This window comes from Alligator mississippiensis, chromosome 1 (genome assembly GCF_030867095.1).
Source record: "Alligator mississippiensis isolate rAllMis1 chromosome 1, rAllMis1, whole genome shotgun sequence".
In the NCBI taxonomy this organism is placed as follows: Eukaryota; Metazoa; Chordata; order Crocodylia; family Alligatoridae; genus Alligator; species Alligator mississippiensis.
The window spans coordinates 233,557,773-233,577,052 of record NC_081824.1 but is presented as its reverse complement, the minus strand read 5'-3'; the positions used below and the strand labels follow the sequence as shown (position 1 = coordinate 233,577,052).

The 19,280-nt window shown below is 45.2% G+C and overlaps 1 protein-coding gene across 4 annotated transcripts in view; it reads right to left on the bottom strand.

The window, feature by feature from the left end:
- Positions 1–19,280, bottom strand: part of SYNDIG1 (synapse differentiation inducing 1) — a 175,371-nt gene that overhangs the window by 139,127 nt on the left and 16,964 nt on the right. For all 4 annotated transcript variants that reach the window (XR_009458940.1, XR_009458941.1, XM_059720260.1 and 1 more), the window contains exon 2: positions 3,113–3,692. Coding sequence is in view for 2 of the 4 variants with exons in the window: in XM_059720260.1 (XP_059576243.1) it covers positions 3,113–3,592 (480 nt within the window). In the remaining 2 variants the exon portion in view is untranslated. The remainder of the gene's footprint in view (positions 1–3,112; positions 3,693–19,280) is intronic.

Here is a 19,280-nt window from a genome sequence, read left to right as displayed (position 1 = left end):
GCCTGTTTTTCTCATTTAGACATACACAGGCATTTTTATGTAATTAACAATCCAGTTTGGCTTTGTCTCCCACTCAGCAACTGCTGCCCTAATGTTTTTTTCATCTATCTTGAGCCTCAATAATGGACTCCAGTGACCTGATGCAGGAGCCATACCCACAAAACTGCATTTGGGCTATTCACTCACATCCCCAGGAAGAGAGAAACCACTGGGAAATACCATGAGGGTCCTTTTGCAATGCCCTCTACATGTTCCACTGTGAGGGGAGAACTTGACCAAAAGGGAAAAGGCAGGGAGAGGCAGAAGCCTTCAAGGAACACAGAGACCATCCCCGCAGATGGAAGGATGGAGGCGAGGGAGTAGGTGGGGACCCAGGAGACCTCATTCGATTGCTGGCTCCATCACCACCTTCCTGCAGGATCTTGGGCAGCTTGCTTCATCACTGTGCCTCAGTCCCCACAGACACAGTGATGGTGCTTCACTGCCTAGTGGCAGTGCTGGGAGGTCAATGATTGGGTGGCATTCTGATATTGTAGTGATGGACAGCAGGGAAGGGAGCATCCTGTGTACCTCATATATGTGTGCACATGCCTTCTCTGACTGTTTGTACTGCTATTTCCTTTGTTTGACTAAACCTTTCAATTTCTTCAATAGTTTTTTCATATTGCCATCTCTCATGGAAGACCCAATGGAGCTTAGGACTCAATCATATCAGGCTCTACACATACAAACAAGTGGTAGGTGGAGAGAGGGTACTACAGTCTACACAGGCTAAAGAAAAAGGGAGGGGTAGGAAAATGACTTGGCCAAGGTCACAGTGCAGGGCAGGGGGAAAGGTTGGAACAGCTCTCAGGCCTGCTGACTTTGGATCCAGTACTGTGCACTTCAGCCCAACTGTTGGGGATACAGTAGAGACACTCTTTCTCCTTCCTTCCATTGCAATTCAGGGTGGATTACAAGTGAAGCTATTGCTTTTTGCTTAGAGAAGTCTCCTCAAATACATACCTGCTGTCTCTGTGCAGGCCCATACTACTGACCTGAACCAAAGTCCTCTTCTGAGTTAGAGGAAAGCTCCCCCCTGACTACAGTAAGTCTTGGATCAGGACCCAGTTTCAATATTATTTCTGCCCCAAAGTCAACAAATAAGACCTCCAGAAATCCCTGCCCCTCCCCTTTCCCTGTCCTGTAGCATTTACCAGAAGTTTGCAGCTCACCACGTGCCCTCATTGAAGTATCAGTCAGCTACAGAACAGGTTGCTGATTTTGGAAGATTCCTGCTGCAGAAAGTTAGGGCCAAAGGAGTCAATAATGCCCTTGTGCAGCTAACTGTCCACTGCAGTTCTCTACATCAAAATACCACACGAGAGAGCTGACACTAAAGGAGATAGTTAAGCAATTTGTTGCCATAAACATACTTCCTAGAACTGAATGTAAAATGCCACAGGACAGGAATATTTTGGCATACCTGCCCAACTTGCATCAACCAGACAATTTCTCTTCTTTTGTGGAGATAAAATGTAACACCACAGACATGAAACTATATAGGGCAAATTTCTCTTTTCTGTCTTTCTGATGCAGAGACAGCCCAGAAAAAAAAAAAATCTACTTTTTGTTGTGATATCTCAGTCAATCACAGCATAGAACAATCTCTCCACAAGAGGTGCAAACCTCTATGTCTGACCGTTTCTTAGAAGCCCACTTGTGGAAGAAATGCACAAGCATTTAGCTTTCTAAGTTTTGCCTAGATCACGTCAGGCTAAAGTTGTATTTTCATTCAACATGTCACCTTAGATCTTTGGTAAGCTAAGAGTTCATGCGGGGAACTTGGCAGCATATTTCACCTGAATGTATTACCTACCAAAAAAATGCAGGTTTAGGTCCATAAGGCTAAAAATCAGGAAGGTTCAAAAAGCTTCATTTCAACTTTGTCTAAACGAAACATGATGAATTTTGGTTTGCTTTGGGGTGACCAGAATGAAATGTTATTGTTTGTCTGGCAAATATCAGTCATTTGCAGTTTGACTCATGACATAACAATGGCTCATTTTGACATGCTCATTGGGGCAGATGGTAGTGAAAAGAGGTTTGGAGAATGCTAGCTAATCCTGGCTCTGATCCAGCAAAGCATGTGTGACCCTGGAAGTATATGAGTAGCTTTGTTGAAGTCCAGGGTGATATCCACACCCCCATGAAGTCAACTGGAATTTTCATAGATTTCATAGATTTCATAGACATTGGGGCTGGAAGGGACCTCGGAAGATCATCAAGTCCAGCCCCCTGCCCAAAGGGCAGGAAGTCAGCTGGGGTCATAGGATCCCAGCAAGATAAGCATCCAGTTTCATCTTGAAGGTGTTCAATGAAGGCGCTTGAACCACCTCTGGTGGCAGGCTGTTCCAGACCTTGGGGGCTCGGACAGTAAAGAATTTCTTCCTTATGTCCAGCCTGAAACGATCTTGAAGTAGTTTGTGACCATTCGACCTCGTCATCCCTTGGGGCGCTCTGGTGAACAAACGTTCCCCCAGATACTGGTGGTCACCCCTGATAAACTTATAGGTGGCCATCAGATCACCCCTGAGCCTGCGCTTTTCCAGGCTAAAGAGCCCCAGGGCTCTCAGCCTGTCATCGTAGGGTCTGCTTCCCTGACCTCTGATCATGCGCGTGGCTCTTCTCTGGACTCTCTCAAGCTTCTCCACATCCTTTTTGAATTGTGGAGCCCAAAACTGGACACAGTACTCCAGCTGCGGCCTCACTAAGGCTGAGTACAAGGGGAGAATGACGTCCCAGGATTTGCTTGAGAAGCATCTATGGATGCAAGCCAGCGTTTTGGTCGCTTTACTAGCCGCCACATCGCATTGCAGGCTCATGTTCATCTTGTGGTCAATGATGACCCCCAAGTCTCTTTTTTTTTGCCCATTGTTTTGAACAGATCAAGGACCTCATCTGATGAGATAAAAGGCTCTGCTGCCTTGCTGGATCAGGGTCACAGACATTAACTAGTACCGCCCACACCAGTGTTTGAAGGTGGCATCATGAACTCCCCACATCATCCCCAAGCCATCCCCTTCCACCCCACCCCAATCAGGGCCATATCAGGCAACAGGTAGAATCTAACCTCCAGCTCCTGAAAATCCTCCTCCTCCTCCACGTCATAGGAGAGGGTATGGATCTTGATGTCATCACCTGAGAGGTCAATGAACTTGCTGTCAGGATACTCCAAGCTGTCCTTGGTGGGTGAGCAGTCCTCAATGAAGGTGGTCTCGCAGCATTCAGTACTCACGCTGTCCCCCCATGCACGCAGCATGTTCTCTGAGTACAAGATGATGTTGGGACGGTAGTGGGACTCCACAGTCTGCTGCAACGTGTTGGGGTCAAGCAGCTGCTGCACAGAGTCATTCTTTCCATTCTCCAGGCAGCCCTGAGGGGGCAGGTTTCCTGCTCTGTGGCTCTGATACTGTGGGGTTGGGTACACAGAGACAAGGCCATCTCTGTTCTCTGCCACTAAGTTCCTTGTGTTAATTAAGCCATTCCTTTTCCCAGCTTCACTGATTTTACTGTGCATTAGCACACTGTTCTGTTCAATTAAACCATCCATATTGCTTTTTCTTTTTCTTTTTTTCCCCCCTTCCTCCTGCAGTGTTATTTGCTAGTGACTTGGAAATACAGGTCACGCTGGAGTAACAGTTCTCATTTTCCTGGAGGGGAAAAATAAAAACCTATGTGAGAAATGCAGTACCAAGAAAATATTAAAGTCAACTAAATCAGCACTGGAATCAGGAGCTAACTCCTGCAGAAATCATGGCTCCAAGCTGGCAAGTTGCTCTACCATGCACCCTCAACTGCCCAGAGCAGTTTGCAAGACAAAGGACTTCATAGGGTTTTCACTGACTGATACACATGAAAACCATAGGTTCACTTTTAACCCATGGCTGTCCTATTTATTTAGCCCCATGAGGCAGATTTCAACTGTAGGGCTTTTTATGGTTTGGACAATCTAACTCTGGCAGTGGGAAGTGCCTTGTTGGCGTGGCTGCCAGAGTTACAGTGTTGGCATGGCTCTAGAACCCAGGGGGTGAATACCACTGCCACTCACCCCCTGGTTCTGGGTTTGTCCATGGCTGGCAAACCCTGAAGGCTGCAATTTAACTTTTTGTGGAAGTCATGCAACACCTGAACCTCCAGTTGGACAGCTCTGCTTTAACCAACCAGGGAGTGCTCATACAGATAGGCTGAAGCCTACCTAAAACTTATGTTTTGGCCCTAGGGCACCCCAAGGAAGGAGGAAAATTTCAGGGAAGTGCAAACCCCATGACAGACAACATAAATATTACAAAGAATACACTGTGAAGCTTCCCAACTAAGATGACCCATCAATAGAAAGAACAGACACCTAGGTCTTGATCTTCATCTTTGACAAAGTAACTACTTGGGTGGATGAGGGGACTGCTGTGGATACAATGTATTTGGACTTGAGCAAGTTTTTTGGCAAGGTCCTACATGACCTTCTTATAAAAAAACCACAGAAATGTAGGCAAGACAAAATTATTATAAGGTGGAAAGAAAACTGGCTTGATAGCCACAGGCAAAGGGTAATTATAAATGGATCCCTATCAGAATGGCAGGAGGTTTTGAGTGAAGTACCACAGTAGTCTGCCCTGGACCCAGTGCTGTTCAGTTGGTTTATTATTGGATGCTGGAATAGAGGATTTCTTGTGCAAACTTGCAGACATCACAAAACTGGGAAGGATTGCCAACACACTGGAGGACAGGAATATAATTCAGAAGTATCTTGATAGATAAGAAGACTGGGCTGAAGCTAGCAAGATGAAGTCTAATGCAGATAAATGCAAGATGCTGCATCTCAGGAAGAATAATTAAAAACACAAAAACAAAACTCCAGGGCACATCTCTGTAAGTGGGGAACATGTCATTCATTGTCCCACATAATCAATGAGCAGGAAAACAGGTGACCCATGTTTTACCCAATGAAAAGGATCAGTGCCAGAACACATCCTGGAGCAGCTAATCCACTTCATTTGGCAAAGTATGCTTATACCTTTAGTGGTGGCTGCAGATTCATGCACTTATGCATGCTTCAGTAGTCAGATCACAGCCATATGCAGTATGGTATGAAAAGCTGTATGCTCTCTCCTCCCACCCAGGCTTATCTCAAGCTTCAGAGACACAAGCCCCTGTTTGGACTACCACCTGACATGGTACAACAGCTGGCCATTGGTGGGGACTGAACCCTGACCTGAAATGTAGGAGCTGCTTCAGTGAGAGGACCAGGCCCAATATTCCACCAGCAGTAAAAGGTTTATCAATCTCATGCAGGGACAGACAGAGAGCCAGGAGGCTGTTCCCTGTACCTTTCTTTAAAGCAGCTGGTCTTGGTTGCCAACAAAGTCAGGATACGTGGGCCAGAGAGGCAGTTTCTATACTGCCTATGTGATATATTTGTCAATGATGACCTTGCTGCTCCTCTAATTGAGTCACCTGTGAGCCCTGTGCAGCGGCAGACAGTGTCTGTGGGCTTGAAGGCAAACTGAAGGGCAGACCATGTTTCCACCCCATTCAGTCACTTGGTATCTGCTGGGAAACACTGGCATCAGAGGAACTGCAGGTGACCAGAGTTTTGGAGGAAACTGTGAGGGGCCTGCTCTCTTCATGGGTGCCACACAGCAAGGCTAAGTGATTTACTCAAGGTCACATGGGGTGTCACTGCCAGGGAAGTGAGCCTGGGTTTACCCAAATACTAGGGCAGTACCTTTACCACTAAGCCAGCCTTCCTTCACCATGGAATCCTTGGTAAAGAATTTCCTGGTCTGGGCTGTGATACAGCACATCATACTGAAAGCCACCTAAAAAGGCAAGCTGGTGCGGGGGGAGGCAGGGGAATAACCATTTTACATGTCCCAGAAGCCTGCAATTTCAAACCCCTCACACCCACTGAATTCTTGCTAATCTCTCTGCCTTCCTTCAACCCTGGCAGCTGCTCACTATTTTCTGAAATTTCAGCCTTATGATCTGAGGAAGAAGGGAAACTGGTTCCCTCTAAACTGTCTGGAAAATGCTGCCCCAAAGCAAGACTGCATCTGTCCCAGGGTGCAAATAGGACCGGATTTTCCCAGAGATTTCCCCTGATTCTGCAGTAGTGCTTTAAGTGTTATTATTTCTAGTTTGACTGTCATGTTAGTAGATATTTGTTTCCCCATCTGCTGGAAGGTATTTTGCTGTGGAGAATACCATGAGTCAAGAGAATACTTTTGGCCAAGTGCCTTTTTTCATGAAGACTGACTTTCCTCTGGTGCTGCTGCTATTTGAACTACCGAGTTGCCCATCACATCAGCAGGGGAGTCTAGATGACCTCTCCCTCCTAAGATCTGATGATAAGCCTGTAACATCAATTGACTCCAGTGGCTTTTGGATTAGGCCCTTTAAAACCAATTCCCTTCTGGAGGGTGGTCAATTCTAAGTACTGTCCAGGGGAAAAGCTGAATTATATATTTTATTAATTGAAGCTTCATTGTCTCCTTTCTCCATTTCCTGTCAATGGAGTGGAGGGTAAGAGAACCTGTAGTATGTCATGGTCAGCAACACTCCAGCCCTTAATGCCAATTTCCTTGAGAGAATACTAGGCTTTCAATATCTGCTGTCTCTGTGCAGGCTTAAAGGAGACATTTATAACCTCTGTAACAGCTGTTCTACTGCTTTTACATAAAGAATGATGCAGGAAGCTTTTCTGCTGTACAGGAAAGAAAGAAGGGTTTGGTAGCTGTCACTGTTATTTTCAGGGCACTCCAGGTTCTCCTGGGTTAGCATGTTGAAATTGGCACCTCACACTAGCTATGAACTCACTCTGACAGATTTAATAGGACAGATGCAGGGGAACAAAATGCAACCACAGTGGAATACTGTAAAATTACACCAGGGATAAATCTGGCCCCAAATCAGTGGGATCCTGCTGAGAAAATTAAACTAATTTGCAGATGAACAAGGAAGCCAGGGTTCAGTTTCACTAAAAGGATTAAGCTTAATGCTTTAAATCCCTTTTCAGCCTAGTCAGACTCAGAACAGGTGCCCCATCTTTCTGATGTTCATTTTCTGAGTTCAGTTGTAGGAAGGACAGTCCTTTTTGTCAGGCCAGTCAAACAATGGTCATGATTTTCTAACCATGCAGCTGCTGTAAAGAGGTGTGGGTGAGAAATGGGTTGCTTCCTATGCTGGGGGTCTATCCAAGGCACTGGATGGGGATCACCTTTCATAGATTTCATAGACATTTGGGCTGGAAGGGACCCCGGAGGATCATCAAGTCCAGCCCCCTGCCCTAGGGGCAGGAAGTCAGCAAGGATCATAGGATCCCAGCAAGATAAGCATCCAAATGTGTCTTGAAGGCATTCAAAGTGGGTGCTTGAACCTCCTCCTGCAGCAGTCTATTCCAAACCTTGGAGGCTCGGACGGTGAAGAAGTTCTTTCTTATATCTAGCCTGAATCGGTCACAGTGGAGTTTGTGACCGTTCAATCTTGTCATCCCTTGGGGGGCTCTGGTAAACAGACGTTCCCCCAGATCCTGATAAATTTATAGGTGGCCACCAGATCACCCCTGAGCCTGCGCTTTTCCAGGCTGAATAGCCCCATGGCTCTCAGCCTCTCATCATAAGGTCTGTTTTCCTGACCTCTAATCATGCTCGTGGCTCTCCTCTGCACCCTCTCAAGCTTCTCCACATCCTTTTTGAATTGTGGAGCCCAAAACTGGAAGCAGTACTCCAGCTGCGGCCTCACCAAGGTGATTGATTCTGGAGCAATACAAGTATTCACTGGTCAATTCCTGACATGCCTTTCCTTGGGCATGTCACTTTAGTATTCTCACCCCACTATAAAAATCTATGCTAAAAGGACTCCCTTAGGTGGAGCAAGTCCAAAAATGGAAGCAGGCCTCAAGGATTTGTATTCTGCTCCAGCCTTCTCCTCAGAATTTCTAAGTCTGAATGCTCAGTCACCTCCTAGGAAAACACCAGACATTTCCTCTTCAAACTCTCACTGTTATTCATGACATCTTTTCACTATGGCTGCTGCAGGCACCCCTTCAAATGGATTCGAGCTGTTGCCAAGAAGGGAGGAACTCAATGCACCCCTGCCATGGAGCAAAGGGGTTGTTATAAGCAGCCTAGAGCATCACTGAACTACCTTCCTGACAGTTCTGATCTCCCTCAGATCCCCAGACTCAGAGAGGCATGTGGTAGGTGGAGAAGAGGAGCCTGTCCCCACCCCAAAGACATTCTTTCCCTTGTGGGGTTGCCTGTAAGAGGACCTCAGTCATGGCTAAGTAGTTATTTAAAGAATCTATTGGAAATTATTTCCTGGCTTGGACTCTATAGGAAATGATTTATTTCTAGGTCAGGGGTTTACAAACAGCTTATTTGGGCATGAGACAGATGCCTATGTTAAATAACTCTCCTCTGCAGGAATGGTTGCAATGGCTAATTTCCTTCATAAATGAATATTCTTAACAGGGGCTTGATTCCAAAGGAGGAAGTGACCTGGGCCTAAAGGCTGCAGCTGGTCCTTTGCTGAATAGCCCTTTGCAAGAACAGCAGAGCAGCTGTTTACTGCGCTTAGTCTATCAACAGCTATTTTTTCCTAGGCTGAAGCTGGTATGGAGGCTAAGCACCTTGCATGATACAACTGGTTTGCTGTGTCAGGCAAGTCATGCACAAGATTTTACAGTGCTGTCAGTGGGTCTGGTTCAAAGGCAGAGATCTTTGAGCCTTGGGTGTATTCAAACAAGCTCCTGATGAGCATCAGGAGCAAGATGAATCAACAGATTATGGTGTTCTTCTTAGGTGCCCTGTGCCAATGGGGGAAAGCTCTGGTTACAGCAAAGATGGCTGATGTGGTTAGGGTACTGGTCTAGAACCCAGGATATATGGATTCAATTCCTGCTTTTCCACAGACTTCCTCTGTAGCCCCGAGCCATTTATGCGATGCCTCTTTGCCTCCTCTCCCTCTCTGTAACATCTGCCTTTAACTCCTCTGTCCAAATGATCAAGTCCCTATATTAACTGGGAGCAGCATTTGGCAAGGCATGACCTCTCAATCTATAAGGACAGGCCTTGACCACTCTGCCACTACATGCCTGCCCTTATCCGTAAGCCATGTTCAATGGTCTTTGGGCAGGGGCAGACTCTGCACTGTAATATGGATGCCAAGTAATTCATTATGGTGACTGTAAAAGGAAGGCAAGCCCCCCTGAAATGCTATGTTGTGGCCAACTGCAGGAGAGAATGTCCTCCAGATGCTGCGCTGGGCTCACGTCCACCTCTGTACAATGCATCTAATGCCCTCTCCCAACACTAGCATGGCATTCATTCATTCATTCATTCATTCATTCATTCATGTCACTCTATCTGTCACTGATGTAGATGACAAGCACAAGGTAAGTTCTTTTTAAAACAGCATGGAACCAACTTGTGGAACTCAATGTCAAAAGATGCTGCAGAGGCTGGAATTTAACCACATCTGCTCTGTGCCACAGAGAGCCAGAATGCTTGGCTCTATGGACCAAGGGTCTGACCCAGTGTGGCATCTCTTATGTTCATAACCATTACTCTATCTGAGATCTCTTAATGCATTCCCCATTATTAAACAGTCACCACATAACATACGAGCAACTGAAACCCAGTAGGCAGCTGGAACTGGAATCCAAGACTCCCCATGCCACCAGGGCAGTACCTTTACCACACAGCTACAGAGTCAGGCTTCTTCTTCTTTGATCTCCTTCTGGCTCCAAGATTCTTGTACTATTGGCTGCCCAACTTGAACAAGAGGGGTGGAGAACACCTTTCTCACCAGGGCTATCCTATTGCCTGGAGGTGGGGGCACTCTCCTGGGAAGTCGAACATAGACTCCCGCACATGTCCCTCTACCTGGACAGGTGTTCTGACCACTAGGCTACTATTTATTGGGTAGCACCACTACTGTCGGCATCACCTTGATGTGTTCTTAATGAATGTAGGCATAACTGCATTGTGCATGGGGCACAATACTTTTGTTATAAAGTCTAGCAGGTCAGCCTTTCAGAGACACTTGACACAGGTATGACTATTATAAGGGATCCCTAATAGACTTAGATAAGAGGCAGGCAGTGAGCTACCCTGAGTGGGGCAGTTCAGGGCTTGCAGAAAGAAAGCCCATGAGATCCTTAGGGAACTTAACAGTCAAACAGGTAGGTGCCATCTCCCAGACCAGGCAGCAGCTGGGCAGGAGCTTTTCAATCACAATTTCAGACTGAGGAGCACCAGTTCTGCCTGAGTCCTTCTTCAGGCACCTAAGGTCTTGATTGGCTCTGCTCCGAAGTGATGGGCCCAAGGTCATGCAGGAAACGTGTTGGGGAGCCAGGAATTGAAAATTAAGGCTGTCTCTCTGATGTGACAGACAGTGGCAGGGAGCACAGCTGTGAACATGTCCTGCCCTGGTCTCTATGTGCCACATGTTGGTACACTGTCACAACAGCAGTGTTGAGCACCCTTAGGAACAAACCCAAGACTGAGACCAGTACTGGACATGGAACAGTGTTGCTTTGTGACATTTCTTTCAGCTTGCAACATGTGTGGAGCAGTAGCTGGGATAGGGGAAGGGGGAGAAGCACATGTTCTCTCCCTAGCATCCTCCAGCATGATGTGGACACACTGATTGTTGTCCTGAGACTTAATGTTTCAACCATGGGACTGTCTTCCTTCCTGGGGTCAGCCTCCCAGTATTGCACTAGAGAGCCAAGGAGGCCTCAAACAGATGAGTGCTTAGAGCTTAACAACAAGGCTGAAATCCTGGCCCCATTCCAGAAGCGTCCATACATGTACTCTGGGGTTGGGGGAGAGTGGGGGCATTTTAATTAGAACAGCTTTAATTAAAGCAGCTTTCTTGGGTATTCAGTGTTCCATACTTCAAAATGGCAGTGAGGGTGCTTTAAATAAAGTTCGCTTGATAAGCTTTAAAGCACCCCCACCACCATTTTGAAACACGGGAATGCTGAATACATGTGACGATGAGACTGCCGGAGCGTGCTAATTAGAATATGTCAGAGCAGGCTTCACACACATGTATAGGCACAAGTGAGCATATTGCATGCATCCTTTAAAGGTCTCAGAGGAATGCATAGCAGTGGTATTTGTCCAGGTAAAGGAAGGCACCATGGGGAAAGGCCCACAGAGTGCTCCATAAATGTGGCTTTATTTAGAATAAACTGTGTATGACAAGCAGCTCCCAAAACATAATGAAGAGCAGGGACTGCTGCTGCTTGGGGCTCTAGAGTGACTGCTACAGTGTGGCACATATCAGGCTGTCCCTCTCTGTGAAGTCTAATCATTGACAAGGAGAATATTGTTTGGCTCAAGTAGCATTTGGGAAAATGCAATTTCAAACAAGCCTTATCTTTTGCCTTCAAGCTCAGCTGTCAAATGCCCTTCCTATTGTCTAAATGTGTGAATGTGGTCCAGATAACAAGCAGCATGGGGCTCACCCTGAGAGGGCATTTACAATGCCACGGTCTGGATGGTAAACATATCCCTTCTCTCCCTAGCAATGCTAGAGACTGATTGGCCAGGGGTGGATGGAGATACAAGTGGAGCACCTGGGGTCCTTTCTTGACTGGGGACAAGTAGAGCACCTGGCGTCCTTGCTCAACTAGGGACAAATGGAGCATCTGGGGTCCTTGCTCCACTGAGAAAACAATGGAGGCTAATTCTGCTTCTACCTTTCCACATGCACAGACTCCCAATGCCCTGTCATACAGGCTGGTCAGGACACGTCAAGGAAGGTATAAGTTGGAGGAACCTATTACTACAGTATGAAAAAGCAAGATCTGTTTGGTAATATCTTGGTGAGTCTTTATTGAACCAACTATGTAGTTGGGAGAGATGTTACTCATGCTTTCAGGCAAAGAGTGCCTTTCTTTAGGTCTGGGAAAACTTAAGCTAAATACTAGGTAGAACAACAGCTTTTGCTTAACCCCATTATGCAAATAAAAATGGTCTTTTAAGAAGTCAAGGGAACAGTCAAGCTGTAGAGCAAAGAGAAATCACCAAAAGAAGTTACAGACTTGTGGAAGGGCATTTCATGCCACAAAGCTTGTCCACTGTCCCTCCTAACTATATAGTTGGCATGAAGAGATTACCAAACAAATCCTACTTCCCTGGTCCGTGACAGCTATAACAACATTACAGTGGTACTACTACTTACATAGGCAGACATTTTTTAACAGTACCTAGTGAGTTTGTGCACCCTACTTGAGACACCTGATTATAGTAACTGGGGGCTCAGAGCCTCTCGAAAACTTGCTGACTCAATCAACTTGAATTAGCCACCCCAAAAATTGGAGTCACACAAAATCACTTGTTGAAGAAGGGAGTGGGAAGCAACAGACATAGGCTTATATTTGAAAATGTTTGACAGTAATCTGGGAATCAGCTCTCATTTTTGAAAGTCTTAGGTTCCCAAGTAACTGGATCTTTGGTAAATGGGACTTTAAGGGATGCTTCTGAAAAGAAAATTACCTACAACGGACAGTCTAGCTATTAGGTTGGTCACCTGGAGTTTATGCAGCTGCTCTAGAATCCGGGTGTGAGAAGCGTGCATCTACAAATACTCTTCCATCACACAAGCTGTTAGGATAGATCCCCCAGGTTTAAGGCAAGGACCTGTGTTTTTACTTTGGATAAGTTTCTGGGATAAAAGCTCCAGCACACCTATCCACTACTAAGAGTCATGGAAAACTAAACACAAATTTGGCTAGCATTCAATGTAGGCTGTTAAGTAAAAGGAACCTTCTCCTAAGTTGCCAGCTGACATTTATTTATCTCATTCATATTGGCCAATTTCATATGACCCATTCATTCTTATGACAATCATTTCCTATAACATCAGTGGCACTCCTCCCTCCCTGGAGTCTGCCCCCATGATGTATTTCTGAGCAATCATACCACCGCTCAGCTTTAGTTTTGCCAGCCAGAGCTGACCCATTTCTTCCAGTCTCCTTCCCTGTGACAGACTCTGCATTCCTCCATCATCGTTAGACCCCTTCTCTACTCCTGCTGCAGCCAGAATCAATCATTCCTGAATATGGGCGGCCAGAACTGTGCCCAGTACTCCAAAAGAGATCTTTACCTGGGTCTTCCACAATGGCAACAATATTTCCCTGTTTCTACTGGAAATACTTTTTTCTGGTACACCCTAGGATTGCCTTTGCCTTTTCCACAGCTACACTGCTTTGATGGCTCAGTCATTTGGTGATCACCTAGTATACCCAGAGCCTTCTCCTTTGCAGTCATTTCCAAATGATGAGTTCTCAACTTATAGCAAAAAAACCCCCGTTATTAATCCCAAAGGGCATGGCCTGGTGTTCTGTACTACTGAATTTCATCCCATTTTTTTACTGCAGTCCTCTGATTTGCCCAGTTCTTTTTGTACAATCTCCTGATTCTCTCCAGTTTTGATGATGCCTTCTAACTTTGTGCCATTGGCACATTTTACCAGCATACTCAAGTTTTGGGTCACTGCTGAAAGTAAACCCTTGCTCCATTTTATCCTCTTTTCCATTTACCTCCCTTCCTTTAATACCTGTTCTAAAGCCTTGGCATGCTACTGAAGTCAGACTAGCAGTCCTGCAATCACCCAGGTCACTGCTTTGTTCCTTTGTTAAGTATCAATACTTCATTCCTTCTTCTCCAGTCACATGGGACCAACCTAGACTTGTGCCTTGCTCCAATATCACATGACAGTTCTTTCTGAATTATGGTTAGAACAACAGGGAAATACAGTGATGGCAAACTAACCCAGTAAGCATGGTGAGAAGATCCTTGCTTACGAGCTACAGCCCAGTGTACATCATTGCTAGCATTTGTCACCAGCTGGCCAGCCTTCTGAACTGTGCCACATAGATGGCTCCTCCAAACATTAAGGGTGCAATTACCACATAGAGTTAACCATGTACGCTTCTTGAGGGTCCACGCAACCCACAAGCATTTTGCCAAGAATGGAGGAAATGATGAACTGGCCATACATAACAATTAAACATCATGAACTAATAGGTAATTTTTTTGTCATTAAGTATCAGTTGGTACTCCACCCTTGAGTCTGTCTCTGACATTGTTGCAAGGAGAAAAAAATGTTCATGACTACATGGCGTTCTTTTGTTAATAGAGCTAATGCATTCTTCCACGCATTTAGAGAGGAGTCCCAAGCAATGATCCATCTCACTTATCTCAAGGAAGGTCAACAGGGATTAAATTGGGATATATGCTCCAGGAAAATCACTTAACCCAGAAGTCATTTTAATCTGCAGATGGTTGACTACCCTACCACAGACTACCAGGAGTCAATCCTGTCTTCTAAGACTTCTTAGCAGTACAGCAAATACTGGGCAAGATGCTGCCCCTTTTTATTTTAATGTAATGATAGAAAGTGGCTTTGATCTTTTTTTTTTTCATGAAGTGAGATTTGAACTGCTGGCCCTTGAGTTTTAATCAATAACCAACCTTTGCACCTCCAAACTGTGATGTGCAGTAGGAACAAGGTCAATGGTTGTGAAAGGATATGAAGAATAAGTGCTAGCACTTGTGTGTTTGTCCTTGTGAATGGAGTAGGCATGCACTCTCAGAAAATAGCCACACAATTTCACCACCTCACAAATAGATGTACCCAGGCTTTTTCTTTCTGAGACGAGGGTTTAATTGAGTTAAACTAAACTACTTTCAAATATGTATTTTCAGCATCTTGAATCAAACCTGAAGCCTACACAGCCTAAATTATATCTGTAGATAGGTCAATAACCTGTGTGGAAAATTCTGTGTGTGCTGCTCCGTTAAAGCTGTCTCTGCCATCTCCTCCAAATTCCATTTTAATGAAATGCCTTATGTGAAAATACGAACATTTTTACGCCATGAATAATGAAGTATGAGATTTCTTTAAGGCTTCACTGGGCACGTCTACATGTTCATTAATACGCAGAAGTTACTGTGCATTTAATTTAATACTAAATGCGCAGTAACAACTGTAGCAAACCCCCCAGTTTTTCTTTTCCAGTTTTTCTTCTTTTTTTTTATTTAAAAATGTATTCCCTCCCCTTCCCCAACCATTTCTGACTTTCTCTCTGCTCCCTTTATCCCTTAGAAGTGATTACAAGTACTAGGTAAGCTAAGCTAAGTTCTTGTATGTGTATGTGTTGGCAGGGGGGGGGGGGGAACCAATAACTTCATGGAGCTGTGTAGTGTGTTGTCTGTTTAATAAACTTGTTATTTTGAAACCCCGAGTTAGGTTTTTGTCCGTTTCCTGACGGTTTCCACCTTGCCACCACTTATCAGTCCCAAACTCCCAGCTGTCTGCCTCAGTTTCCAGCCCCAAGCTCCCAGGTTTCTGCCTCTCTCTCTTTCCTGGCTGTCTCCTCCTTGCCACCCGGCTTTTTCCCTTGCACCAGTGACCTTGAATAACCACTTGACCTTAAGTAACCCCAAGCCTCAGCTCTTCAGCCCAGCTTCTCTCTAGTCTACTTGTTCTAATCCTGGTTCCAGCAACTTTCACTCCTTAAATTTTCTCTCTCACCTTAACCTTCCTCCAAGTACCCCAAACACACACATACATACCGTACCATCCAAGTTAGGAACTCACCTGTGTGTATGTATAGGTGGGTGGTATGTGTGAGAACTGGTGAATATACATATATGTCATCGTGTGCGTGATATACTTATTAGTGATCTGTGTATGTGTATGGAGTGTGTGGATATTGACAACTGATTGTTGTCTAATTTTTGGTGTGTGTATGTGCTTGAATTGGTGAGAGGTATGCATGTGCCTATGCTGGTTTGGATGTGTATGTGCCTAAGTTGGTAGTGTATGTGTGTGTGTATATGCACTTAATTGACTTGTGTGTGTATATGTGCAATTGTGTCACACCCTCCTGTCTAACAGAGCAATATTGAGATCCTGAGAGTTGGCCTGACCCCACAAGGCAACACTATAGTTACTGTGCAGTAGCGCCAGTGCAGTTTTTTAGTAATGCTTACTGTGCAGTAGCCTAATACTACTGTGCAGTAGCATATTAGCACAATTTTTCCCCAGCACGGTACTGCACAGTCTTATTAGGCTACTGCGCATTAAGCATCTCATGCAGAAGCACCCACTGAGAGCCTAATTTTGCTCTCATAGATTTATACCATTGATTTCGATAAGTCAGGCCCACGCTGAGAAATCTGGAACAACCTGCTCTCAATAAATAACCTCGTACATGGATTTGGCTGTTGTTGGGCTCTAGTTCTCATTGGGGACAGTGGTCCCCTAAGGACAGGGTGTATCCCAGAAGAACCAAGCAGGAGGATGCAAACAGGCCTGCCAATGACCCAGAAACTTGGATGTCAGTCATCATCATGACAGTCACTACTAATGAGTCACAGCTCATCAGAGCACAAAGCTAGCTGCCTGTCTACAGGGGGAAATTCAGGAAACACAATTGGCTTTATTTTCCTGAAGCATGACACAGGTTTCAGAAGTTCAGGAGTTGCAGAGTTACAGGCAGCAACAATGTTCTTGATTGTTCACACATAGGTTTTGCCCCTTTATGGCTAAAGCCAAGTCTTGTTTTTAAAACCAGATTCCAAGCTCACTTTTGACAGGCACAGTGGTATCCCATTTTGGGATGGGAACTGGGCTCAGTTTGGGATTGCAATGAGAAGAATCTAAGCTGTGCACCCACTTGGGGACAGATGCTCTTCTACCTGTTAGGTACCTAAGTGGCATGCTATTCCACCCAGCTGGGTGAAGCGGTTCATCAGTGAAGATTTAATGAACAAGAATTCCTCTCTGGAGTTCTTATCTTGGCAGGTACATTTGAACCTGTTTGAATGTCCATTTATGCATATGCCTGTAGGGATGCAGGGACACAGCCTCAACACGATGCTCCAGTTAGAGCCTTCCTGATGCTGAGGCTCCAGCCCCATTGACTTCCATGGAGTTACTCCAGTTTATACCAGCTAAGGATTTGGCCTAATTCATTTTAACACAGCTTCTTTCAATGACATAATCTGGGGACTGAGCCCACAGTGCATACATAACTTCATTCCCTTCTGGGCTAAAAGCAATATAGTAGCAATACTGCCGGTTTCTTGTTAGCATTGGCTGCTTTGATCAATATAGCTCAGCCTCCTGCTGTGGGAAGATTTTGCTGACCTGTTCTTGGTCCAGTGCTCTTGGTCCTTGTGGCTCATGTACAGATCCTAAAATGAATCCTGCCCAAAATTCTCAGGCCAAACTCTAGCTCAAAGCACACTAGACAGTATCACAACTGAAGAGCCAAGCCTCTCACAGTACAGACTATTCTCAGTATATACTGACAACAAACTGTTATAAAAGTAACAGCCATTGCCTAGAACCTCGGCAAAGCTTCAAAAGGAAACAGAGAAGAAATGTAAGCACGTAATATGACTTGCCTTTTAGAGAGAGAGAATCTCAGTTTGACTCCTTGACAAGGAGTAAATTTAATTATCTTGGCCCTGTCTGAGTTCTGCACAAATTTCCCTGCACAAATCTTGCCTTGTTCCTTCATCCTAACCTGCAACACAGCTTGTTTTCTAGACCAAGTTCTGGCACTTTAAGAAAAGTCAGGCAACTGACTGGCACCTGGCATTGTCACTGCTTTGTCATACTGACAAATGAAGAGTATTAGCCTGAACCTATTTCTGCTAGTGAACCAAACGTCAGTGCTCTAACCCAGATCTCTGGAGGTGAAAGCAGTGCTACTCATGATTTTCACATTAAAAAACAAACAAAAATAAAAAATAAAAAACAGCTTTCAGCTCAGAAATTTCAGGCTGAGTTGCAATGTTCTATTAAGCTATTATCAGTATTGTATTACAGTCATGCCTCAAGGCCCCAGCTGAGATCAGGGGCCCGCTGTTACAGGTACTGTACAGGCACCTGCTAAAAAATAGCTTTTCAGGATAGAGACTGACAATCCAGCTGGACAAAGAACAAGGAAAAGGGCTACAAGCCAAAGACTTGAAAAACAAAGAAAAGGTGGCAGAGCCAGAAATGGAACACAGCTTTACTGAATCCCAGTCTCAGGTCTCCAACCCTCAGTCCCTCCTGTTCAGATATGGTAGCTGTTGTTGTCTATGCTAAGCAGACTTGTTTTAACTGCCTGCATATGGTTCCCCCATCCCTGAGTCTGCAGCCCAAGTGCAAGGAGCATGAGTATTTCAGACAGGAGACTTCTTGAGCAGACAACCATGCTGAAAGGTGCTCTAAAAATACATGCAAGCCAAACAGGAATTTAGGCAATAGGGGTGCAGAGGAGAATGGAGCATTTGTCAAAGGGAGAGCACTTCAGAGATGAGGTGCCCAGAGAAGGGACTGCTTTTCCTAGCCTGTCAGCTTACAATCTGTATTCTCTCTCAGTCAAGAATACTGTAACACAGCAGCAGCTGCTACTAAGTTTGAAGGCTCTTACAGTTTGAAGGCTCTTAGAAGGCTCTACACTATTATCAAGTCTGCCAGCTACCCACATGATAAGTCCCTTAACTCATTCCCCATAAGCAGATTCTGGAAACTTTCCTGAACATCAGCACTCAAAGTCGATTTCCTCCGAGTCCAGCCTTAGCTGAATATACCTGTTCTGCTGAATAGCCATCTATACCTAACATCCTGCTCTTTTGCACCCACTTCCTGTCTCTACTGCCCATCATTAGAGCCAAACACTGGAGAGACAAGTCATGGGCTGCCCTATTCCTAGATGGGCTTCACTTTAGGAGTAGGAACCTGAAATTTCTTCAGGCAGAGCTCTTCCAGGAATCAGTCTGCCCGATACTTGTTTTTCCTTCTGTGCTTCACGCACAGGGTTGCATCAGTGTAACATTGATGAAGGGCAGCTCGCCTGGCTTGGGATGGCTGTGTGCAACCTTTGAGATCAAGCCCTGATATAGTAATGGCGATAGCCTGAAACTGCTACATGGCCTATTTTGGTTTGGCTAGAAAATGCAATTGATGTCTTATCTTTACAGCAGAGGTAACTTGTCTTTGAGCTACCTGACTACAGCTGAGAAGCCTAGATCAGTTCACCACAGACTTTTGATTGCAGCACAGAGAGAGCTACATTGAGGGTACAGATAGAAGTGTCAGTTTTGGTATTATTTGGCTGCAGAAAGCAATCTATAGCCATGACCAAATGCAAGTGCATGGCTGCAGACTGCTTCAAAAAGGGCCAGTTGGGCTTAAATCTGAACCCTCACTGCATAAATGTT